Source organism: Heptranchias perlo, chromosome 31, assembly GCF_035084215.1.
Source record: "Heptranchias perlo isolate sHepPer1 chromosome 31, sHepPer1.hap1, whole genome shotgun sequence".
NCBI lineage: Eukaryota > Metazoa > Chordata > Chondrichthyes > Hexanchiformes > Hexanchidae > Heptranchias > Heptranchias perlo.
The window spans coordinates 31,531,694-31,557,393 of record NC_090355.1 but is presented as its reverse complement, the minus strand read 5'-3'; the positions used below and the strand labels follow the sequence as shown (position 1 = coordinate 31,557,393).

Sequence of the window (25,700 nt, the reverse complement as noted above, 5' to 3'; positions counted from 1 at the left end):
GTTACCTCCAGACTTGACTATTCTAATGTTCCCTTGGCCAGATTCCCATCTTCCACCGTCCATAAACTTAAGCTCATCCAAACTCTGCTGCCCGTATCCTAACTCGCGCCATGTCCCATTCACCCATCGTCCCTGTGCTTGCTGACCTACATTGGCTCCCGGTCCACCAATGTCTCAATTTTAAAATTCTCATCCTCGTATTCAAATGCCTCCATGGTCTGGGTCTTTCCTATCTCTGTGACCTACTCCAACCCTCCGAGAACTCTGCGTTCCTCCAGCTCTGGCCTCTTGTGCATCGCTCACTTGCTTCACTCCACCATTGGCGGCCGTGTCTACTTTGGTCTAGGCCCTAAGCTCTGGAATTCCCTCCCTAAACCTCTTCGCATTGCCATCTCTCCTCCTTTAAGATGCTGCTTAAAATCTACCTCTTTGATGAAGCTTTTGGTCTCCTGTCCTAATGTCTCCTTCTTTGGTTCGGTGCAAATTCTTGTCTGATTACGTTTCTGAGCAGTGCCTTGGGACGTTTTACTATGTTAAAGGTGGTATATAAATGCAAGTTGTTGTTATTGTTATGTTTAAACACTGCGTACTGATGACATCATTAGGAGGAGCAGCCTGGTTGGGACCACTGAGCCCACTGGTGCAAAAGTAACCAAGTTAACTAGGAGCTTGGTGTGTGATTGATAGTGTGGCAAATACACCTGCTCGCCCTCTTGTTCCCCCAGGAAACATAAATACCGTGGGATTCCCACGGGTTCCACTTCCAAAATAAGAGTAAAGAACTGTGTGAAAATTATACAGTATCTCCTCAGCATGGCAAACAAAACAACACTTTCCGAAACCAGAATATTTGGACCTATCATTCTCTGGAGCTTTAAGGGAAGTCTGGACCCTTTATACTTTAAAAAACGTTGATGCCTGCTTTAAATGGGCTTCAGATGCACCGAATGTATTTCAGGCACAAAACCTGGAAGTACATGCGTTGTTTTTAAAGTGGCCTGGGATCACCAGTGGATGACGAGGATTCTGCCTACAACGTAATGCCAACTGTCCACTCAACAGGTGGGCTTTTGGAACTAATGGGAAGTGGCCCACTTCACTTTTCTCATTGGGTTAATCTAATAGTGGAAACAGCAACATCTGAAAATAAATACAAACAAGAATGTTTTGTTTGCTATGTTTTGGTTTCAGTTACATTGACTGCGCCCAGGCAGAATGCTCATGAACGATGATGGACGTACATTGAAACACGACTGCTCTTTACAAACAGGTTATCACGTTGGAGCATTCAATTTTCCCAACACTGTCCATTATTGAAAGTCATGTTTTAAAATCAAGGGTGTGAATTTTAACACCTCACACAGGGGCCGTCAGAACTTTCACAGGAACAGGTGAGAGACTTCACCCCCAGACAACAGCTACAACTTGGATTTATGTCATTCCTTTAACTCAGGCAAATGTCCCATGTGCTTCACGGAAGATTGAGGAAAACGGACGCCAAGAAAAAGAAGGAAAGTTTAGAAGGGGCGGCCAAAAGTTTGGTCCACAAGGTGGACATAAGGAGGATCTTAAAAGCAGTGAGTGAGGAACAGAGGTGGGGGGAAGGGGTAGTTTAGGGAGGGAATTCCAAAGCGTGAGGCCGAAGCAGCTGAAGATACGACCGCCAATAATGGGGCAAAAAGGGGGGGGGGGGCATCAGAGACTGAAATCAGAGGAATGGGGTAGACCACTTAGGGTTGGTGGAAGTTGCAGAGATAGGGAGGTGATGAAAGCATGAAGTTTAAGCACAACGACGCGACTTTTAACTTTGACACGTTGGGGTATTGGGGGAATGGGAGCCAACATAGTTCAGACAGGGATAAGTGAGCGGGGCTTAGAGTGGAATAGGATACAGGCGGTAGAGTTTTGGATGTACTGGAGTTCATGGAGGGTGGAGGATGGGAGGTCAGCACAGAGAGCATTGGAGTAATCACGTCTGGAGGTGATAAAGCCATGAAGGCGGTTTCTGCAGAAGATGAGCTGAGGGAGGGGTGGAGGCTGATGCCAATACATAGGTGGAAATAGGAGGTCTTTGTGATGGAGAGGTTGGAAATTCTGCTCAGAGATTAGCAGAACTCCCAAGAGTGCAGACAATCTTATTCAGCCTGAGACAGTGGGGGGCGGGTTAGGGCTGGAGTCAGTAACCAGGGATGGATGGATGGAATCAGTGGTGAAGGGGCGGAGTTTGTAGCCGGGGCCAAAGGCGACGGTCTCAGCAGAACATCTACAGGCATAAATGATAGGCTGGGAACAGGGGGAGGGAAAAGAATAACAATCTGGGCGTTTCAGCTAAGATCAAGTGAAAATGTAAATATATCATCAGAATGATGCAAGGGAAACTTGTCTTCATTAGACTCTTTGATGTGAATAATTTTACAGTGGGTGATCCAGTAGAGTTAGAGAACCCGCCCGCTCTGTTGGCGAGCGTCGGGGGGGGGGGGGGGGGGGGGGAAGAGTCTGCGGCGCACGGTCCCTTTAAACGGACTTTGCCGCCACTTGTGGCGCCTGAGGCAAGCGGGGAGGGAACAACCTCCGCTTCCTTCTCACATCTCCCAGCCATCGGGCAGAGAGCAAGAGGCAGGGCGGCCGCAGGTGCAGGGACAGGAGACCCGGGCACTGCCTGTCTGCCTGCTGAAGGTAGGGGGGAGGAGGCTTGGATTGGATTGTAACCATCTCATTCACTGAGTAACTTTTAAAGCTGTCCTTTCCAGATCTTGTCGTTATTGGATGTCTTAAAGGGCTTGTGTTAATCACCATAGCATAGAAAAGAAAAAAATAAATCTCTTTTAATTAACAGGTGATTATTTACGAATTATACATATTTTCAAATTTGGGAATTGTGTGTTACTTTTTTTTGTGCGATAGCTCAAGTGTTGTCAACTTTAAGAGTCGGTGGGCTTTACCTTGCTCGACGTGACCTGTGTCGGACAGGCTGGTCCACAATCCCATTTCGGTCTAGATTAAATTAGTGATAATTGCTTTTATTTGAACAGAATAAAAACAAACAAGGGGAGTAAAAACACTTGCACTAGTGTTGCTCTGTTTTATTTACAATACGTCTGTTATAGTAATTATAATTATGAAACAGATGTTGGTAAATGTTGAGTGTTTTGCTGTATTAGGTTTATATATGTGTTTTTTTAAAACTTGCATCGTAAAGTAATGACTTCTGAATGTTGAAATTCTATGGAGGGAGTCACCCTGAACTTGGGGGAAGAAAGGTTTTCTATTCAGTAACACCAGGTGTTGCCATTTAACGTTGGTGTGTACGCTTTGTTTGTCTTAAAACTCTCTAATCGCAGAGCCACAACTCACAAGAGAGTTGAAAGTTCGCCTTGCAGCTTGCATCTGTATCTGTTCTGCCCTCTCAGCTGGCGTCACTAATAGCCGGAGCCACTTCTTGTATTAAATCATAACGTTAATTTTTATTTCCTTCCAATTCACTGTCCAAAAATAACCTGCTCAAACAATCCTATTATGCAAGGTCCTGCATCTTTTTTTATTAAGACACTAACAACGTCAAAGGAAAGAATGGCCATAAATGTAGCTTCAAAGGAGCTCATTTTATGTTCAGCTTTGGCTGTTCCCCACATATTATCCTGGATGGCTGGCTGACAGTGAATTGCAGGCAGTGATTCCAATCTCGAGATTCAGATCCTTGACTGTAAGCTTCTCAAGCTTTTATTTTGTGGTTTATGGCATCGACTGAAGCCCTGCGACCCCTTATCCTCTCCATCATCAAGACGTTGGTGTGTATGTTTTGTTTGTCTTAAAACTTATATCTCTGTAATATCTCCCATCTCCGCCCCCTGCCTCAGCACATCTGCTGCTGAAACCCTCAGCCATGTCTTTGTTACCTCCAGAATCGACTATTCCAATGCTCACCTGGCCAGCCTTCCACTTTCCACCCTCTGTAAACTTGACCTCATTCAAATCTCTGCTGCCTGTATCCTAACTCGCACCAAGTCCCGTTCACCCATCACTCCTGTGCTCACTGACCCACATTGGCTCCCAGTCCGACAACGCCTCGATTTTAAAATTCTAATCCTTGTTTTCAAATCCCATCATGGCCTCGCCCCTCCCTATCTCTGTGATGTCCTCCAGCCCTACAATCCTGAGATCTCTGGCCTCTTGCGCATCCCCCATTTTCATTGCTCCACCATTGGCAGCCATGCCTTTAGCTGCTTAGGCCCTAAGCTCTGGAATTCCTTACCTAAACCTCTCCACCTCCTTTTTAAGATGCTCCTTAAAACCCACATCTTACCTGTCCTAATATCTCTATGTGGCTCGGTGTCAAATTTTGTCTGATAACGGTCCTGTGAAGTGCCTTGGGACATTTTACTGTGTTAAAGGTGCTGTATAAATGCAACTTGTTGATGTCTTTGATCTGTCCTAAGTGACAGTTCTTTATCCAGGGACCTCTCAGGCTAAAGTAAAATAAAGCTTTTGTAAGTTCTGTTGCTCACTCGGAGCAGCCATGTCACCCGGTCGCTGCAGCAAGATCGAACTCCAGGAGCATAAAGATGTTCACTTGCATGACAGCTCATTAAAGGATTTATTTTTAAAGGACTCAGAAAACAAAGTTAAGTATTGTATTGCTAATTTTATCTACGTGGGCTAAAAACCAGCTTTACGCACAAAAAAATGGGCAGATTTATTTTGATATGTTATCTGACGCAGACAATAATATCTGATATCGAAGGGAGGGCCCAAGACATTCCATTCAATTCAAATACAGGCATTTCGCTGATTTTGTTCATATGTATGTTTGTTTGTTTGGTAGCTCTCTTCAGTTTGAGACACATATTTAAGTTTCCTTTGTCCCAGTCATGGCCTGCTAACGTATTTCTCAGTCTGTCTTCTGAAATTCAGCTGTCTGTCTGATGCTACCGAGAGAGATAGCTAGGCCAGAGGGAGTCCATAGATGGCATGTAAGGCTAATATTCACACTGCAGTTTAGAGCTGCAGATGCGGCTGTTTTGTTTGTTATTTCCTACCGACTCGGAGACATAGTTAAGCTTATAACGACTGTGAAATCTACAGCATGTCGTTGCTACCATTCACTTATCTACGAACATAAGAAATAGGAGCAGGAGTCGGCCATACGGTCCCTCGAACCTGCTCCGACATTCAATAAGACCATGGCTGATCTTCGACCTCAACTCCACTTTCCCGCCCGATCCCCATATCCCTTGATTCCCCTAGAGTCCAAAAATCTATCTATCTCAACCTTGAATATACTCAATGACTGAGCATCCACAGCCCTCTGGGATAGAGAATTCCAAAGATTCACGACCCTCTGAGTGAAGAAATTCCTCCTCATCTTAGTCTTAAGGCTGACCCCTTATCCTGAGACTATGCCCCTGAGTTCTAGACTCTCTAGCCATGGGAAACAACCTCTCAGCATCTACCCTGTCAAGTCCCCTCAGAATCTTATATGTTTCAATGAGATCACCTCTCATTCTTCTAAACTCCAGAGAGTATCGGCCCATTGTACTCGATCTCTCCTCAAAGGACAACCCCCTCTTCCCAGGAATCAATCTAGTGAACCTTCGTTGCAGCACCTCCAAGGCAAGTAAGCCCTTTCTTAGATAAGGAGACCAAAACTATACCCAGTACTCCAGGTGAGGTCTCACCAAAGCCCTGTACAATTGTAGCAAGACTTCCTTACTCTTGTACTCCAACCCCATTGCAATAAAGGCCAACATGCTATTTGCCTTCCTAATTGCTTGCTGTACCTGCATGCTAACTTTTTGTGTTTCTTGTATGAGGACACAAAAAGCCCTCTGAATCCAGCATTTAATAGTTTCTCACATTTAAAAAATGTTCTGTTTTTCTATTCTTCCTACCAAAGTGAATAATCCCACATTATACTCCATCTGCCACCTTCTTGCCCACTCACTTAACCTGTCTATATCCCTTTGCAGACTCTTTGTGTCCTCCTCACAGCTTCCTTTCCGACCTAGCTTTGTATCATCAGCAAACTTGGATACATTACACCCAGTCCCTTCATCTAAGTCATTAATATAGATTGTAAATAGCTGAGACCCAAGCACTGATCCTTGCAGCACCCCACTAGTTACAGCCTGCCAACCTGAAAATGACCCGTTTATCCTGACTCTCTGTTTACTGTCCGTTAACCAATCCTCTATCCATGCTAATATATTACCCCTAACCCCATGAGCCCTTATCTTGCGTAACAACCTTTTATGTGATGCTTCATCGAATGCCTTTTGACAATCCAAATATACTACATCCACTGGTACCCCTTTATCTACCCTGCTAGTTACATCCTCAAAAAACTCTAGTAAATTTGTCAAACATGATTTCCCTTTCCTAAAACCATGCTGACTCTGCCTAATCATATTATAATTTTCTAAGTGCCCTGTTACCACTTGCTTAATAATGGATTCCAGCATTTTCCCAATGATTGATGTCAGGCTAATTGGCCTGTAGTTCCCTGTTTTCTGTTGGATGTTCAACAAATTTGGTAGCTATAATTTAAGCCACAATCTAGTGAAGTGTTCATTTGATCCCTTCCAAAGTTAAGGAAGTTCACGTGAGGGCAGGTGACATAACAAGTGAGCTGGAAGACAGTAACTAGAGTTTTTATTTGATCCCTGAGATTGCTGCAGATTACCTAGTTATTGGGTAAGTAAAGGCCTTGGAGAGCGAGGAATCACCCATGGGAGTGGTTTGAGACTAGGCAAAATATCTAGAGTAATATCCCCAAAATACAACACAACTCCCCTGTGACCACCTCAACTTCGAAAGGCAGAAGAATAAACACAATATCAGACCATGGTGTTGACTTTAAAATACGGAACAGGTTTTTAAAAAGTGACAGATAAGCTGTAGCAATAGACAGCACAGCAGCTCGCACTATTTTTACAGAATCTTGAACTCGTGTTTCCTCCCTGGGTACAAAAATAATGAAAGAAGTGACACTTCACTAACTCAACTGATAAGACCAAGATGGACTGCTGTTCAAGTTCTGAACCTTTATGTGGGAATCTGGATATGCGACCTCCACACGCCATCGTCCAATGGTATAAGTACAACGTCAACCATAGCTCAGTGGGTAACACTCTCGTCTCTAAGTCAGAAGGTCGTGGCTTTAAGTCCCACTCCAAGGACTTAAACACAAAATCCAGGCTGTCACTTCAGTGCAGTACTGAAGGAGCGTGGCACCATTGGAGATGCAGTCTTTTGAATGAGGCCCCGTCTGCCCTCTCAGGTGGATGTAAAAGATCCCATGGCACTATTTTGAAGAAGAGCCCGGGAGTTCTCCCCGGTGTCCTGGCCAATCCCTCAACTAACATCACTGAAACAGATTACCTGCTCATTATCACATTGCTGTTTGTGGGATCTTGCTGAGTGCAAATTGGCTGCCCCGTTTCCTACATTACAACAGCGACTGCACTTCATTGGCTGTAAAGCGCTTTGGGGCGTCCTGAGGTTGCGAAAGGCGCTTTATAAATCTTTCTTTTCTGTACAGCCCTGTGTTCCGAAGGACATCGGGACATGTCAGGGAGGGATTTAGTTAAGAAAGTTTTGTGTTGCATCATGTGTAACTATGGTCTCTTGAAATTTGCTTGATTTCCTTAGGTCATTGGGTCGCGATTGCTTAGACTTTTTCCTGAAATTGGTCACAGGTCTTATTCCCTCCTCCAGGAGTTGGCCTTAATTGCAATCGGGGAGAGTGGTGGTTGAGGTTGCATTGTCCAACAGATAGGGTGAGACTGATGGTCTTTTCTTGCCCTCCTTTGCATACGCTTGCACACTCACCCCCGCGACACTCCACATCCCATTCACTGCTTATAGAAGCTGCCTTTTGCAGTTTGCAGGAGTAGCGAGTGTTGGGCAATCTCCAAAATTGTAGCTTACATTTAAAACAGTGGCCTAAATAAATGTACTCCCTTCTATCCAAATGAAGTGTTTGACTGAACAATAATGTGACAAATATTCCCAAAGAATGTGACAGCCCTGTGTGACAAGTGGACAAACCCAACAGTGACATTGTTTTTGCCCGAGTGTTTGAGAGTTACTTATTTACGATTGAACGCACAGAAAACCTGATTTCCTAATCATTACTCCAGGCACTCTAATCCCTGGATAAGTAGATTTTCCATGTGGCTCTCTGGATTAGTGTTAATTATTTTAATTTCTATTTTGCTATGTATTTCTGTTCCCACCCCTCTGCCTTTTCATTTTCTTTGGGTGGGGGAGAGGGAGTTGTGTCTGGATTTTCTTCCCTCGCTCCCTGTTTCTGCCCTTCAGTCTGTCTCTTTCACCAAGAAGATTGGTGAGTGACCTGTTCCCTGTCATTTGCAGACACGCTCTTTGCCGCACTGCTCGGAGGTATGGAGACCAACCAGGCAAGCCACCTCCATCTGATTTTCCTACGTCCTCTTCCCTCATGTGTCAGCCTGGGCTCAGTGCACCCCTGTCTCTGAGTTAGAAGGTCATGGGTTCAAGTCCCAGTCCAGAGACTTGACCACATAATCGGCGCAGTACTGAGGGAATTTAGTCCGGTCCTTGGGTGTCTCTGTTCTGGTGTGTGCTGTCGCTGGAATCGCACCTGTTTTTTTTTGGTGCTAACGAACTCAGGGCCCACGAACTCATCTCACTCGGGAGCATTTCCCCCACCAAGAGCGACTGATTGCAAATGACAAATGGGATTAAACCTGGTTCTTTGACCCATAAATGAAACTTTGTAGTTAGCGATATGGGTCCTTTATCATTTGAGCTTTTAATAAAATGTAATTTTCAGAGCGTTTAAAAATTGAGCAATGCCTACTGAGAAAATTATTACTGCAGTTATCTCAAACTCAGTGAAAATCTACTTTTCATTTAGTCAGCTTGGCTCAGTCGGTAACACGCTGACCTCTGAGTCAAATGGTTATGGGTTCACGTCCAATTCCAGGATTTTAGCACATTACGTGGAGTGGCATGCCAGTGGCAGTGCTGCAGTGTTGGATGAGGTGTTAAAACGAGGCCTCGTTTGTCGGTTCAGGTGCATGTTAAAAATCTCATGGTACAATTTGAAGAAGAACTGGGAGTCGTTGTCAACGTTCCCCTCTCAAACAACGCCATCGTTCATCGAATTGCTGTGGAATCTTCTGTGTGCAAAATGGCTTCTGTCTTTGTCTGTATGACTGCAGTCACTGCACTTCAAAGTAATTCATTGTGTATGAAGCACTTTGAGATGTTTGCGAGTTGTGATAAGATGCTATATAAATGCATGTCTTCCAATCTTCTTTCATTAGATCATTAACAAGTCAAATAGATATGGAACAGGAATGAGCAAGTTGGAGCTATTGTTGCAGCCGAGCCATTTATGATGGAGAATTCAAATAGGCTTGATGGTGAGTTGATTCTAATTTGTAACATATGAAGTAATTTGGCTTGACATTTCCACCGAGTTGGAGATAATGCAGTACGACAAGTGGCATTTCACAATATTTTTCACTGCTTTCCAATACCCCGTAAAAGTGACTTTTTATCGGAAAAAGTTCAAATGATAGAGACTGCTGGCTGTCATGACACAGTTTTGATTTCCAGGTCAAAAGACCCAAATAAGTATCCCATTTGAGGGCAGGTTTCCTGGTTCTTAGTCGGCTGCTGTGGGATTGGATCTTTACAGAGTGGGGATAGACTGGGAATAAAAATGTGCCAGTTCAGTCTAGTGCACCATTTGTTGAGTGCTCACTGACACATGTCCAATGAAGATCGGAGGTGAGTCATACCCGGCTGACCAGCTCAAAAGCTGCACTATCCGAGGCCTGGGAAACAAGTTGTCGGCCTGCTCTCTCAGACAGGGAATGTGATGTGGTACTGAGAGAGGGGCAGAAAATTTCAATAATGAAACATGACCATGATCGATAGAGATAAGAACATTACAAGTTGTGCCCATGAGTTGGTGCGGTAGCGTAGTGGTCATGTTCCTCGACTAGCTAATCTAGAAGCCCGGACTAAATTACATGAGTTCAAATCCCACCATGGCAGTTTGAGAGTTTAAGTTCAGTTTTTAAAAAAAAATCTGCCAATAGAAAAGGTGATATCAGTAAACATGACCATGAAGCTGTTGGATTATCATTAAAAACCTAACTGGTTCACTGAAGTCCTTAGGGAAGGGAACTTGCCATTCTTACCCAGTATAGCTTATATGTGACTCCAGTCCCACCCCAACATGGTTAGCTCCTAATTGCCCTCTGAGATGGCCTAGCAGTTGTATCAAACCCCTCTAAAGTAGCATTGCGGGAGGACCTTGACTGCAGTGAGAAGAAGGCCCACCAACTTCATCTCCAGGGCGACGAGGGATGGGCAGTAAATGCCGGCCTTGCTGGTGACTCCCACATCCCGAGAATGAATAAAGGAAAATAACCCACTGTCAGTTTTAGGATAGTACAGTCAGATGCAATTTATAGCTTCTCTTAAGATATTGTGACAATGTCAAAGTAGCAGCTTTAATACAATGTTCAGTGTAATATAAATGCCAAGCCCTCTGTATAAAATAGCCTGAAGATAAATAGTGATAAGTACTACGGTACAACTTACGTGTTGCGTATTATTCTAAGCTGGACGCTTCAATTTATCCAGAATTATATCTTAGTTAGTAATTGATCAAAAAGAACTTACGCAAATATATGGTAACATTAGCTCAAAGATGAATGAAAACCTAGATGACAAGGCCTTGAGTTCCATGCTGACGACCCCAAGTCTGATATCGTTACATACGAAATTGACGGACAGGAAAAGACCAGTTGGTCCATCAAGCCTGCCCCACATCATGATGGCCAGAGCAGCCTGACTAAACACTTCTTTCCACCCCCTCTTCCCCCGCCCCCCCACCCCCCCCCGACACACCCTCCTCTCCGCAAACCCCCCCCCCCCCCGTCCCGCAGCCGTGCAATCTCCTGGGAGAAGAGAAAAACTGAGGGCCAATTAGGGAAAAGTACCCTGGAAAATTCCTCCCCAACCCCCACAGGTGATTGAAACCAGTTCAGGAGATAAAAACATAGAAAATCGGAGCAGGAGTAGGCCATTCGGCTCTTCGAGCCTGCTCCAACATTCAGTATGATCATGGCTGATCCTCTATCTCAATACCGTATTCCCGCTCTCTTTCCCCATACCCCTTGATGCCTTCTGTATCTAGAAACCTATCTATCTCCTTCTTAAATATATTCAGTGACTTGGCCTCCACAGCCTTCTGTGGTAGAGAATTCCACAGGTTCACCACCCTCTGAGTGAAGAAATTTCTCCTCATCTCAGTCCTATATGTCCTACCCTGTATCCTGAGACTGTGACCCCTGGTTCTGGACCCCCCCCCGCCAGGGGAAATATCCTCCCTGCATCTAGTCTGTCTAGCCCTGTCAGAATTTTATATGTTTCAATGAGATCCCATCTCATTCTTCTAAACTCTCGTGAATACAGGCCAAGTAGGCCCAATCTTTCCTCGTACGACAATCCCGCCATCCCAGGAATCAGTCTGGTGAACCTTCGCTGCACTTCCTCTATGGCAAGTACATCCTTTTCTTAGGTAAGGAGACCAAAACTGCACACAGTACTCCAGGTGTGGTCTCACTAAGGCCCGGTATACACGGTCACACGGATCAAGTGTTATGTCTAAAGACACTTACCTTCAACATAATGCGATCTCTGGCTCTGTCAAGAACCGGTCAAGCTCCCTCTTGAAGGTGTAATCTATGCGCGATGGTCCCTCACCGGGGCCTTCGCCCAGATCCCCAATTTTTCTCTCCGTAATCTCAGTATTATGAATGTTGTCGTCGTGAATCGACGAATGACTGTTACTTCGGCTGCCATTTTCCAAAATGTTGCACTTTGGTGTTTTTTTTAATTGTAAGTGTGTTTTACCTGGTTTTGCTTTTGTTACTTTCCAGAAGTGGACTTGGCTTGGGACAACCTTCAAGAGGCCAAATCAGTGGTGAGTACACCGTCCTCAGAAGGCGACGTGATGCTTTTTTGAAAGAAACAGTCTATTATTTCTATCTACCACATAGGAGATATTGGGGTCAAATTTTCATCTGTGCCCCCCACCCCACCCAAGGCAGTAATTTGGCAGAGTGGGCCTCCCACCCTGTATCGAACGCACCCAATTTTCATTCTATTGATTACAGATGTTGTCCAGGTGCCTCATTAAGAACTTCCTCTGACTCTGACAGGATTATCAATCCGCCTCAATGAGATTTTTAAAAATCTCATCCCAACCTTAAATTAATACCTTTTAATTGTATAAAATGCTGAAATAAAATAATCCCTCCCCCCACCACCCATCAGGATCAAAATTGCAGGGCTATAGAGAGAGAGCAAGGGAGTGGGACTAATTGGATAGCTCTTCCAAGGAGCCAGCACAGGCACGATGGGCCAAACAGCCTCCTTCTATGCTGTAAGATTCTATGATCACACCGAGCACTGCATGCACTGTAGTATGGGATTTGGGTGAAAACTACAAAATTTTTTCTCTCTCTCTCTCCCTCTCTCTCTCCTCTCATTCTCTCTCGTAAACTTGAGGATTATCTGTAGTATAATAAACAGCAGTCGGTGTGGATTTGGAAGAGGAAGATCTTTTCTGAGCAACCTCCTCGGCTTTATTGAGCTCAAGTGGACAGTGGAGAACCCTGTGACATGTTGTACGTAGACTCCTAAAAAGCATTTGGCAATGTTCTACACAAAAAGGCTACTAATTAAGTTCAAGGATGTGAGGGATTTGGAGTAATTCTTGGGAATGGTTAAGAAATTCACTGAAGGGAAGGAAACAGCGGGTGCTAGTTAGAGGAGTTATGTCAGGGATGAGGAAAGCACTGAGTGGGGAGTGCCCCAGGAATCGATGTCAGGAATACTGCTGCTCACTAATGTATATAATTGGCTTGGATTCAGAAACTCAATGAAAATTCATATTTGTGAATTACATAGAATTTACAGCACAGAAACAGGCCGAACTGGTCTGTGCCAGTGTTTATGCTCCACATGAGCCTCCTCCCACTCTCTTCATCTAACCCTATCAGCATATCCTTCTACTTTTCTCCCATTGTACCTGTGCACTAGCTTTTAGTGAATTGTGCACATGGACACCTAAATCCCTTTGCTCCCTCACAGCTCCTAGACTTGATGTGGAGATGCCAGTAATGGACTGGGGTTGACAATTGTAAACAATTTTATAACACCAAGTTATAGTCCAGCAATTTTATTTGAATTTTTTTTTTTCTGAGCACAAGGATGAGAATTTCACCTGAGGAAGGAGGAAGCCTCTGAAAGCTTGTGAATTTCAAATAAAATTGCTGGACTATAACTTAGTGTTGTAAAATTCTTTACAAAGCTCCTGGACTCTCATCGTTGAGAAAATGTTTCGGTGACAAGTGAATCTCTCATGGTTTTCCCCACAAAGACAGGGCAAAGCACCTTTAGTTCAGAGTGCATTAGTAATGCTGTTGATGCCAAACCAGGAGGGACAGTTGATTCTGAGGAGGCAGCTCGAGAAATACAAAATGTGTAAATGTGTGGGACAATGGCAGGTGAAATTTAACATGGACAGTTGTAAAGTATTGCACAGGGCAAGAAAAAAATGGGCAACACACGTACTTCATGGTCGGTGTCGCAATAGTTGAAGATGAATTTGAAAGAGATTGAAGGATCTCATTAGACATGATGCTCAACATGAGAAACAGAATTTGACACCGAGCCACGTAAGGAGATATTAAGACAGACGACCAAAATCTTGGTCAAAGAGGTGGATTTAAGGAGCATCTTAAAGGAGGGGAGAGAGGTGGAGAGCTTTAGAGAGGGAATTCCAGATCTTAGGGCCTCTGTAGCTGAAGGCACGGAAATCGGGGATGCGCAAGAGGCTAGAATTGGAGGAGCGTTGAGATTTCAGAGGGTTGTAGGGCTGGAGGAGGTTACAGAGATAGGGAGGGTGGGCGAGGCCATGGAGGGATATGAGCACAAGGATGAGAATTTTAAATTTGAGGCGTTGCTGGACCGGGAGCCAATGTAGCACAAGAGTGATGGGTGAACAGCACTTGGTGCCACTAAGGATAAAGGCAGGCAGAGCTTTGGGTGAGCTGAAGTTTACGGAGGGTGGAAAATGGGAGGCTGGCCAGGAGAGCATTGGAATAGTTGTCTCTGGCCATGATTCCCTTTGACTCGGGTTTTCGAGAGATCATGGCTCTCGCACGATTCCAGGATTAACCCTTCGGGTTTCCCAGATTCTAGTGGTGGTGGTTTGCTATTTTCCCACAACTTCTCGCCTCAGTACGATTCAGATACCCGCATTACACTGCCCCACAAAATGAAGGTGAAACTGTTTCACAGCTTCGTAGCATAACCGGCTTCCAAAACAAGCCTCAAAGTCCCATGAAGAGTGAACCAGATTTGAAGTCCTGAAGTAAATGGGGAGAATACGAACTGTGAGTTTGTTATATGGCCTGTTAGTTTATATAATAGTTGTCAAGTATTTTTATTTGTTCGAAGTATCCAGTGTTTTTCTTCAGTCAGTGGAGCAGTTCTCATGTGATAAATGTATTTAGGTCAGACTAACCCAGCCTTGCAGTCTAAACTAACTAATGCTTCAAAATGCTGTGCTACGGTTAACAGTGTTATTATTGCAAACAATCTATCAGGTACACTTAATATCTAATGAAGTGTGTATTGTGTAGAGCAATCATATAGTCAAAGGCTCAGTCTGATCTGAATTATACTCCTGTTGCAGGCCAATAGCTGCTGTATGTTAATTGAATATTAACATGTCTGGGCTTGCTCACTTTTCTGGACTTTTGCTTCTTGCCAGAATTTGCAACAGTAGCTTGTCGGAACCAGCGTGACTCAATCGCTGTGCAATAGATGAACCTCTCCCAGGTTTTTGTCAGGTTGTAAGATTGAGACCAGTCAGATGGATTTTATTTGATTTTTTTTGTTTCCATCTTCTGCCCTCCTTCCTTCTCCTGAAGTTGGTCTCTTGTAGTGGGGTATGATTCTACCGGCAGCATCTTCCTGAGTGACTATTCTTCCCATGTAAACCAGGACAGTGAGTGTTGATGGGCTATTTGACTGTAGGAGGCATTACAGTGGAGGCCAGTCTGTCATTGCTTGACTTCCATGCATGCCCACTTTGTCATTGGACAGCAATCAGGAGCAGGAAACCTGGTTAATTAATTTCTTATTGTTTTTCTTCTCCCTTGACTCCATCTGAGTGACACAAAGGCTAATTCGAATGCACCACCAGCAATCCTCCAGATTACACAGAATGTACAGCACAGAAACAGGCCATGCGGCCCAACTGGTCTATGCTGGTGTTCATGCTTCACATGAGCCTCCTCCCACCCCTCTTCATCTAACCCTATCAGCATAATCTTCTATTCCTTTCTCCCTCATGTGTTTATCCAGCTTCCCCTTAAATGAATCTATACTGTTCACCTCAACTACTCCCTGTGGTAGCGAGTTCCACATTCTAACCACTCTCTGGGCAACGGGCAGTTGAAAAAACTGTCTGTAATCACCAAGCATTGTTCTGTGAATTATAAATGCGATTTCATTTCGAGGATTTCATTTCCAACAACGTTCACCTGAGGAAGGAGGAAGCCTCCGAAAGCTTGTGAATTTAAAATAAAATTGCTGGACTATAACTTGGTGTTGTAAAATTGTTTACAATGGGTAAAGAAGTTTCTCGTGAATTCCTAATTTGATTTATTAGTGACTATCTTATATTTATGGCCCCCAGCTTTGTTCTCCCCCACAAGTGGAAACATCCTCGCTACGTCTACCCAAGTTAATTCAAGAATTGAAGCTGATATCTTCCTGGTCTATATGGCTCAGTACTCAACAGCGAGTGCATTTACTCACAGACTTCTGATTCCTAACTTATCTTTTACGAATGGTTATACCACAATTTAAACTTTTGAATCCATGCAAAGTACAGTTATAGTTCATAAAGGGATTCGATAGGGTGGATGCAGAGAAACTATTTCCTCTGGTGGGGGGAATCCAGAACAAGGGGTCATAATTTAAAATTAGAGCCAGGCCATTTGGGAGTGAGATCAGGAAGCACTTTTCCACACACATAGTGGAAATCTGGAACACTCTCCTCAGATCAATTGACATTTTCAAGACCGAAACCGATAGATTTTCGTTGGGTAGGGGTATCAGGGATATGGTTGAGGTGCAGACCAGCCATGATCTATTTGAATGGCGGAACAGGCTCGAGGGGCTGAATGTTCCATTGCTGACAATAAAGATCTCTATCCTTAATTCAGATTCTTTGGCCTGTTGTCACGTTCCTATTAGTTTCATCCATCTGATAGCTCGCACTCCCAGCTGTTGAAAATGAAGCATAAATTGTTGCAATGTCTCATTCTCCCATCATAATTACAGAGAAAGAGCTGTGGAAAAGTGGTGTAAAGGGCATTTACGCCATTTTCCTGGGGTTTCTGCAACTCTTGTGTCGAAGTTCTGGTGGACGAGCGTACGTTCACCCTCCCTCCCCCCCCCCCCCCCCCCCCCCACCCCCCTCCCCCGTTACATGTTGACCATGGACCCAGCATTGTCGTGGAGGTTTCAGAGCAGGTAACCCCAGTAATTGAATCTGTCTAGAACCTCTCCAATACGACTGGGGAATCCAGTTAATCTTTAGGCCGGATAAGACTTGCCTGTTCCTGGTGGGCCTCGTTGTTGCTCGCAAATTGAGTTGAATTAGTTGGAAGATGTGAACAGGATGCTCTTTCCTCGCTCCCTGCGCAGGGAGATCATGTTGGCAATAACAGAAAGATTTGATGCTCTGAAACTTGGCCTCTGGTTTCATCCCGAAGGGAAGTCTTTACTCAAGTGGATACAATTCTGGAATTCTGTCTCGTTCTCAGGGAGACCCTTCTGGTGGTAATGTTTCTTGTATTATTTGCTGTCGTTGTGCATCTGCTTGTAATGTGCGCTAGAGTTTGTAAATTTAAATCACCCTGGGTTCTGACCTGAATCGTTAGCTTATTTTCCCCCCCCCCCACCACCTTTTTTCCGCACTTGCTGGGTGTTTCCAGCCTTTCTCTGTATCTTCTTGTTTCTGGGTGTTGTTCCTTATCGCTGATTTGTGTCCTGGTTACCTGCCAGCAGGTGAGCTCTCTCCCACCTGGAGGTGTTTGCTCAGTTTAAAAACCATTAAAATGAAATACAAACAAGAGTCATTTAAACCAGCCTTATGGGACTGAATGGATCAAGTTTGCTTTTTAATTTAAAGCCACAAATCACCCTCTTTCTCCTCTTCCCCCACCCCCAACCTGTTTGAACGATTTTGTTCAGCCGTTTGGATGTGTCTAATGATCTGGATTTCATTTTGATTAATAATCACTCGTGCGCCCAAAATATCTAACTGTCTTTGTAATTTATTAACAAATCTTCCCTCTGCATGCACTTTTTTTGTCCACACCACTCGACTTTCTGTTCTTATGTTTTTCTCACACTTCTGTTCCTGCCGACCTTCCCGTTATAAATTCTTATGCCCATATTTATCATGGAAACCTGTTATGCTGTAATTGGGGGATGGGAAGGGGGAGGTAGATGGACAGGAGAGATGAACATATACCTACATATTAATTTCTTAACTTCGCCCCTTCCTCTTCTCTGCTCTTTGCCCCCCCCCACTGGCGGGAGGGTGTAATTACAGCATGACAAGTTTACATAGACAGTTTCCATTATAAATGTGGACATAGAAATTTAAAATGGAAATACAATAATGAGCACAGAATATATGACTGAATTGCACCTACACACCCTTGTCTAATTATCCCCCTTTTCTCTAACCCTGCTTCACTTGAAGGCTGCACTTGGTCTCGTGTCCCGATGTGTAACATCACGGGAGGTCGACTCGGTGCAATTGAAAGTGTTCCACTCCTCACTCCTCCACGGTACACTATGGTGGTAGTTTGGGATTAATTGTTCTCTTTCCTCTTGGCATATTACATAAAGCAGCAATAAAATCCATGATACATTATTACTGACTGTACTGAAGGTCTTGGTGGGAGAGAATGACCACAGAGTACAGAACAAATTGTGCTGCCCTTTACTAGGTGAGCGGTGCAGTCACACTTTTTGCGAGTAAGTAAGCAAATAAGTAGAATTAAATCTTCCCTGAATAATGACCCTCTGCAATGCTCTGATCCTTTTTAAAAAAAAAATTCTTGGTAAACTCCCAACCAGACCAGTATTTCTGAGATCCAGCCTTATTCTAACGTGGTCCTCTGGAACCAGGCATTTTTGAGGTCTTAACTGGACCCAGTACAAAGTGTAAATACAGTAGGAACCACTGAAGAGAGATCCGGATAAATGAGGTGCTTGCTTTATTTATTGGCACGCTCTTCGGAGCTGAGTTCCACCCATGATTTCCGATGGACTAAACATAAACAACAACAACTTGCATTTATATAGCCCCTTTAACATAGTAGAAAGTCTCAAGGCGCTTCGCAGGAGCGTTATCAAACAAAATTCGACACCGAGCCACGTAAGAAGATTTTAGGGCGGGAATTCCAGAGCTTAGGGTCCAGGCAGCTGAAGGCACGACCACCAATGGTGGAGCGAATAAATTTGGGAATGTGCAAGAGGCAGAATTGGAGGAGCGCAGAGATCTCGGAGGGTTGTCGGGCTGGAGGAGGTTACAGAGATAGGGAGGGGCGAGGCCGTGGAGGGATTTGAAAACAATCATGAGAATTTTAAAATCAAGGCATCCCCAGACCGGGAGCCAATGTGGGTCGGCGAGCACAGGGGCAATGGGTGAACGGTACTTGGTGCGAGTTAAGATACGGGCAGCAAAGTTTTGGATGAGCTCAAGTTTATGGAGGGTGGAAGATGGGAGGCCGGCCAGGAGAGCATTGGTATAGTCAAGTCTAGAGGTAACCCTGGATGAAGGTTTCAGCAGCAGATGAGCTGAGGCAGGGGCAGAGATGGGCGATGTTACGGAGGTGGAAGTAGGCGGTCTTGGTGATGGAGTGGAGATGTGGTCGGAAGCTCATCGCAAGGTTAAGGTTGTGAACGGTCTGGTTCAGCCTCAGTCAGTGGCCAGGTAAAGGGATGGAGTCAGTAGCTAGGGAACGGAGTTTGTGGCGGGGACCGAAGTTAATGGCTTCGGTCTTCCCGATATTTAATTGGAGGAAATTTTTGCTTGATGTCAAACAAGCAGTGCGACAAATTAGGGACAGGGGAGGGGTCGAGAGAGGTGGTGCTGAGGTAGAGCTGGGTATCATCAGCGTACATGTGGAACTTGACATTGTGTTTTCAGATAATGTCGCTGAGGGACAGCATGTAGATGAGAAATAGGACGGGGTCAAGGATGGATTCTTGGGGGACTCCAGATGCAAAGGAGCGGGAAGAGAGGCCATTGCAGGTGATTCTCTGGCTATGACTGGATAGATAAGAATGGAACCAGGCGAGCGCAGTCCCACCCAGCTGGACCACGGAGGAGAGGCGTTGGAGGAGGATGATGTGGTCAACAGTGTCAAAGGCTACAGACAGGTTGATTAAGGATGAAGGATAGTTTACCATCGTTACAGTCACATAGGATGTCATTTGTGACCTTGATAAGGGCCGTTTCAATACTGTGGCGGGGTGGGAACCTGATTGGAGGGATTCAAACATGGAATTGCAGGAAAGATGAGCACAGATTTGGGAGGCGACAACATGTTCAAGGACTTTGGAGAGGAAAGGGAGATTAGAGATGGGGTGAGAGTTGTCAAGGGTGGGTTTTTTGAGGAGGGGGGTGATGACAGCAGGTTTGAAGAGGAGGGAGGTAGTACCTGAGGAGAGGGAACTGTTTAAAAATATCATCTAACATGGGGGCCAGGAAGGGAAGTTGGGTGGTCAGCAGTTTGGTGGGAATAGGGGTGAGAGAGGAGGAGGTGGGTCTCATGGGCAAGATGAGCTTGGAGAGGGCATGAGGGGAGATAGGAGAGAAACAAGAGAAAGATGCGAGTTCAGGGCTGGGGCAGTGGGAAACAGTAGCTGAAATTTGGCTTGGTGGGCTCGGGGAAAGGAGGGAAACAGCAGAGGCAGCTGAACTCGGATGGTCTCAAAATAGTCCACAAGCTCCTTGCACTTGTTGTTGGAGGTGAGGGTGGAGGAGGCAGGAGAGAGGGGATCAAGAAGACGGTTTGTAGTAGAGAAGAAAAGCCAATCTTTGGGGATTACCTTTACATTCCAGGATAACCCTGGAATAGTGAGCCGTTTTGGCAGAGGAGAGCAGGATCCAATAGTGCTTTATGTGGTCCAGCCAGATCTGGCGATGAATGGCTAAACCAGTTCCACTATAAACGCTCAAGTTTGCGACCCTTGGACGTAAGGGAACAGAGATGGGGGGGGGGGGGACTGTACCAGGGGGAAGGAGCAGGGTGAGAGAGAGAATAATGGTTTTAATGGGATGACCAAATCCCGTCCATTTGATTTGGCAGGGCAACTCCCGTTTGACAGTCAGCTGCCAGTGCAGTCAGTGGTGAGCCACTGAAGTCAATGGAAATAGAATCAGGAGAGATGGAAAACAGGCTGCCGACTCGCTATCACCCGCTCTACACTATCGCACAAAGTCAAGATCTACCCCGTTGTATTTTGGTTATTTCCAGCTCTGCAGTAGACTCAGAATTGAGAGGATCAAGTCTGTGATGCACTATTTCTTTAATTACCTTGTTCTTCCCCAGTTACAGCAGATTGAGAACAAGTTAAATTTCGAAGAGGATGACATTCTTCCGGAACAGAGTATTGGAAAACACTTGCAGTCAGAGGCATTTGGTGAGTTCAAAGCGAAGGAGGTTTCTCCATGCTTTTTCCCCTCTTGTTTTAGATATTTATTGAATGTTTGCGGACAGAGCATGAAAACAAGCCGGTGAAATCAGCCGCCAAGAAGGGTCTAAAATCAGCACCGGCAAGAAGAGCCAAATGACCATCACCTGCGCTAAAATTTCCAAGTTTCTATTCAATTTAATAACTTTAAGGGTGTCTCACAATTAAGCAGGGCTATATGGTACTTTGCAACTGGGCAGAGCTGCAGGGTACTTTGCGGTTGTGTAGGGCTAGATAGCACAGGATGTACTGGAATAGTGTGAGGGGGTGGGGGAGAATTGCTGCAGCTGATGTCCGTAACAACATGGCAAATGGATTCTAAAAGGGACATCTTCACGATTTTGCAGAGTGACGAGAGCCAGTTTCTTCCTTGCACCTATCACGGGAGAGTCACCTGGATCCTCGTTGGCCCAAATTGGTCAATTAGAACCTATTGAGATTGCAAGAGTCTGGTCCTTCTGTGGAAGGTGCATGTGTGAGCTCTTAAGTCAATTGCCATTGGGCTGGTAATATTTGTGTATCTCTATCTGGTTCCCATGTGAGATTTAGAATTGATGTGGAATTCTTTGGGCGGGGGGGCGGATGAGAATTGATGCCCATATGTTTGAGAAGTGGTGCTGGGGTATGATGGCTAGATTAGGGTTTTAAGGGGGCTCTATTTGATGATTGTTGCAATCTCAATGTGAACATCTGGTGGATTGGTAAGATCTTCAGTTAGTCTGTGTTGCCTATTTCGATAGTGACCCCACTGATATGTGGAGGATTTTTGCTCTGGGAGTCGGAGCTAAGATCTGCTGTAATGTTGATGCTCTTGTTTACCCAGTTTTGAGATACTGGGGGCGGTTTTGGTCTCTCTATGGTCCTGTTTATCGGCAGGAATGGGGCAATAGTGCCACCAAAATTGCAGTAGGAAACTTACCGTCATCGCAATTTTGGAATTGCCTGTGAAATAGTCGACCAGACCTCCCACTAGAAACAAGCAGGAGCCTCATGCAAATTGGGGTTCTATGATGGTCACCCCATATCTGGAGTACTGGGTTCAGTTCTGAGCACTGCACCTCAGGAAGGCTATATTTGCCTTGGAGGGGGTGCAGTGTAGATTCACCAGAATGATACTGGGGCTTAAAGGATGAGGACAGGTTGCATAAACTTGCCTTGTATTCCCTTGAGCATAGAAGATTGAGGGGTGATCTAATTGAGGTGTTTAAAATGATAAGAGTTCGATAGGATAGAAAGAAACTACTTCTTCTGGGGGAATCCAGAGAGGGAATAATCTTAAAGTTAGAACCAGGCCAGTTAGGAGTGAAATCAGGAAGCATTTTTTCACACAAAGGGGAATGTAAATATAGAACTCCTTCCTGCCCGCCCCACCCCCGCAAAAGGCAGTGGATGCTGGGGGTCAATTGAAGTTTTCAAGACTGAGATCGATAGATTTTTGTTGGGTAAGGGTATCAAGGGATGTGGAGCACAGGTGGATAAATGGAGTTAAGATACAGATCAGCAATGATTCCAATTAAATGGCAGAACCAGCTCGAGAGGCTGAAGAGTTTCTCTTTAGCTCCCCTATTAAATCCTTTAAACATTGTAAGCTCCTCAATTAGATCACCCCATAACCTTCTATACTCAAGGGAATACAAGCCGACTCCATGCAACCTGTCCTCATAATTTAACCCTTTTAGCCCCGGTTTCATTGCAGTAATGTAACAGTGATCTACTCTTGACAAATACAGGAGATTAAATACCTTGTGTATATTCCATTCACAGGAGGGTTGCACCTTTTTATAAAAGGGTCTTATTTCACAATGGAATCCCGTTCTTCCAGTCAGCTACTCCACGCAATAGGAAAAAGTCAACAGCCAAAAAGTTACAACACAGAATATCTGATCTGCAATGATAAATCTGTGTGAAAGCTGTGGGATGGTAATTCATACTAAAACACATAAGTTAGGGGTAATTATGGTCAAGGCTGGAATACACCGAGTACGGATCACTGAGTAAACTGCTCAAAATTGAGTCTTGCAACTTATGGGTGTTGTAGCCTTTTAAGGCAGTCCCATTCGGCTGGTTGTTCTTGCCACGGTATTTGGATGCATTCTGATACCTTGGTCACACTGTGTATTGGAAATCAGACGTGTTCTGCAATCAGCATCCCGATGTACCATGCAGGCCCGGGTCCATTGAGAATTCGAATTCAGCTTTAAAAAAAAATCTGGCAATCAAAAGCTGGTATCAGTGAAAGTGGGTGTTGCAGCCTTTTAAGACAGTCCTGTTTGGCTGTGAAGAGAAGCAAGGGAGGAAATAGCGGAGGCTCTGACCATCATTTTCCAAGCCTCTCTATTGCTACAGGCGTGGTGCCGGAGGACTGGAGGGCTGCAAACATTGTACTGTTGTTTAAGAAGAGAGAAAGGGATAAACAGAGGAATTATGGGCCAGTTAACTTAACCTCGCTGGTGGGCAAATTATTGGAAAATATCCTGAGGGACAGCATTAATCTTCATGTGGAAAGGCACAGATTAATCAAGGGCAGTCAGTGTGGATTTGTTAAGCGAAGATCGTGTCTGACTAACTTGATTAAATTTTTTGAGGAGATAATAAGGAGGGTCGATGAGGGTAGTGCGCTTGATGTAGTCAACATGGATTTTAGCAAGGCTTTTGACAAGGTCCCACATGGCAGACTGGTCAGAAAAGTAAAAGCCCATAAGATCCAAGGGAAAGTGACAAGTTGGATCAAATATTAGCTCAGTGGCAGGAAGCACAGGGTAATGTTTGACTGGTGTTATTGTGACTGGAAGGCTGTTTCCAGTGGGGTTCCACAGGGCTCAGTACCAGGTCCCTTGCTATTTGTGGTATATATCAATGACTTAGATTTAAATGTAGGGGGCATGATTAAGAAGTTTGCAGATGATACAAAAATTGGCTTTGTGGTTGATAGTGAGGAAGGAAGCTGTAGTCTACAAGAAGATATCCATGGACTGGTCAGGTGGGCAGAAAAGTGGCAAATGGAATTCAATCCGGAGAACTGAGATAATGCAATTGGGGAGGGCAAAGAAGGCAAGGGAATACACAATAAATGGTAGGATACTGAGAAGTGTCGAGGAAGAGAGTGCATGTCCACAGATCCCTGAAGTTAGCAGGACAGGTAGGTAAGATGGTTAAGAAGGCATACGGGATATTTTCCTTTTATTAGTCAAGGCATGGAAGATAAGAGCAGGGAGGTTATACTAGAACTGTATAAAGCACTAGTTAGGCCACAGCTTGAGTACTGCATACAGTTCTGGTCATCACATTACAGGAAAGATGTGATTGCACTGGAGAGGGTACAGAGGAGATTTACGAGGATGTTGCCAGGACTGGAGAATTTTAGCTATGAGGAAAGATTGGATCGGCTGGGGTTTTTTCTTTGGAACAGAGGAGGCTGAGGGGTGATTTAATTGAGGTGTACAAAGTTATGAGAGGCCTAGATAGAATGGATAGGAATGACCTATTTCCCTTAACAGAGAGGTCAATAACCAGTGATTGGTAGAAGGATTAGAGGGGAGTTGAGGAGAAATCTTTTCACCCAGAGAGTGGTGGGGGTCTGGAACTCACTGCCCGAAAGGGTGGTCGAGGCAGAAACCCTCATCAAGTGGACATCCAAATGTGAAGTGCCGTAACCTACAAGGCTACGGACCAAGAGCTGGAAAGTGGGATTAGGCTGGATAGCTCTTTTTTGGCCGGCACAGACACGATGGGCCGAATGGCCTCCTTCTGAGCTGTAAATTTCTATGATTCAATGACCATGAAGCTGTCGTAAAAAAACTCAACTGGTTCACTAATGTCCTTTTTAGGGAAGGAAGGAAACCTGCCGTCCTTACCCGGTCTGGGCCTAGATGTGACTCCAGTCCCACACCGACATGGCTGACACTTAACTAACTGCCTCCTGAGGCCGCTCGGTTGCATCAAAACCACCACCAGTGGTTTAAGAAGGCGGCCCACCACCAACATCACAGGGACAGGCAGTAAATGCCGGCCTTGCCAGCGGCACCCACATCCCGAGAACGAGTAACGATGCAGCTGGTATCCATGGTTCGAATCGCCGAAATCCGCTGGGGGTGCCGCAATGGTGACCGCGATCTCAGGCACCAGATTTAATCGAGGTGTAAATAGTCTCTCTTGCCAGTGGTACACCGAAAATGTAAAAGTTTTTGTCCTTTTTTAAAAAAAAAAGGAGAGTATTGGACAGTGGGGGTGGTGGAGCTGCACTCCGCCTTCATGAGTGAGTCCAGGGTCGGTTTAATTCGAAGCTCGGTGTAAAATGAAGGACTGCCGTTGCCATCAATTCTGCATCATGGGATGGGCTATAAATAATCACCAGGTCCAGGAACAGAACGGGCTGGGAAACATGTCAAGACTTGTTCTGGAGTAAACTGCTCTGCAAGCCTCTGACCGACCGAGAGGGGGGGAAAAAAAAACATTTCAGTGTATTTTTTTTTTCTTCTTCAAAGCTTTCAAAACTTAAGTGGAAGTCTTGACAGGTGATTTAAAAACCGTCACTTACCCTGATCGCAGTTGATGTGGCCGGTGGTGGGGGTGGGGGGGTTGAATTAAAGGAGAAGGCTTTTTGAAGTGGTTGCCATGCCAATATAATACGCTGTTGGTGTGTTGTTGTAGGAGGCAGTGTAAAGGGGACTGGCAGCATTTCAAAGCAAGGAGGTTCCCCACAACGACCAACAGCCCTGAGACGCTGGGGACTGGACAAACACGGAGCCCCGTGCCCCAAGTGGACTCTTTCCTCAAGCAGGTAAACAGATATTTGTTTTTGTTTTGTTGTTTATTTAATTGCATGAATATGTAACTCT

The 25,700-nt window shown here is 44.9% G+C and overlaps 1 protein-coding gene across 1 annotated transcript in view; it reads left to right on the top strand.

The window, feature by feature from the left end:
• Window positions 1-2,601: 2,601 nt before the first annotated feature.
• Window positions 2,602-25,700, top strand: part of LOC137300352 (centrosome-associated protein 350-like) — a 125,490-nt gene continuing 102,391 nt past the window's right edge. The window contains exons 1-5 of the mRNA XM_067969436.1: window positions 2,602-2,676; window positions 9,309-9,407; window positions 11,943-11,986; window positions 20,721-20,811; window positions 25,513-25,642. Coding sequence (XP_067825537.1) covers window positions 9,380-9,407; window positions 11,943-11,986; window positions 20,721-20,811; window positions 25,513-25,642 — 293 coding nt within the window. The 5' untranslated portion in view covers window positions 2,602-2,676; window positions 9,309-9,379. The remainder of the gene's footprint in view (window positions 2,677-9,308; window positions 9,408-11,942; window positions 11,987-20,720; window positions 20,812-25,512; window positions 25,643-25,700) is intronic.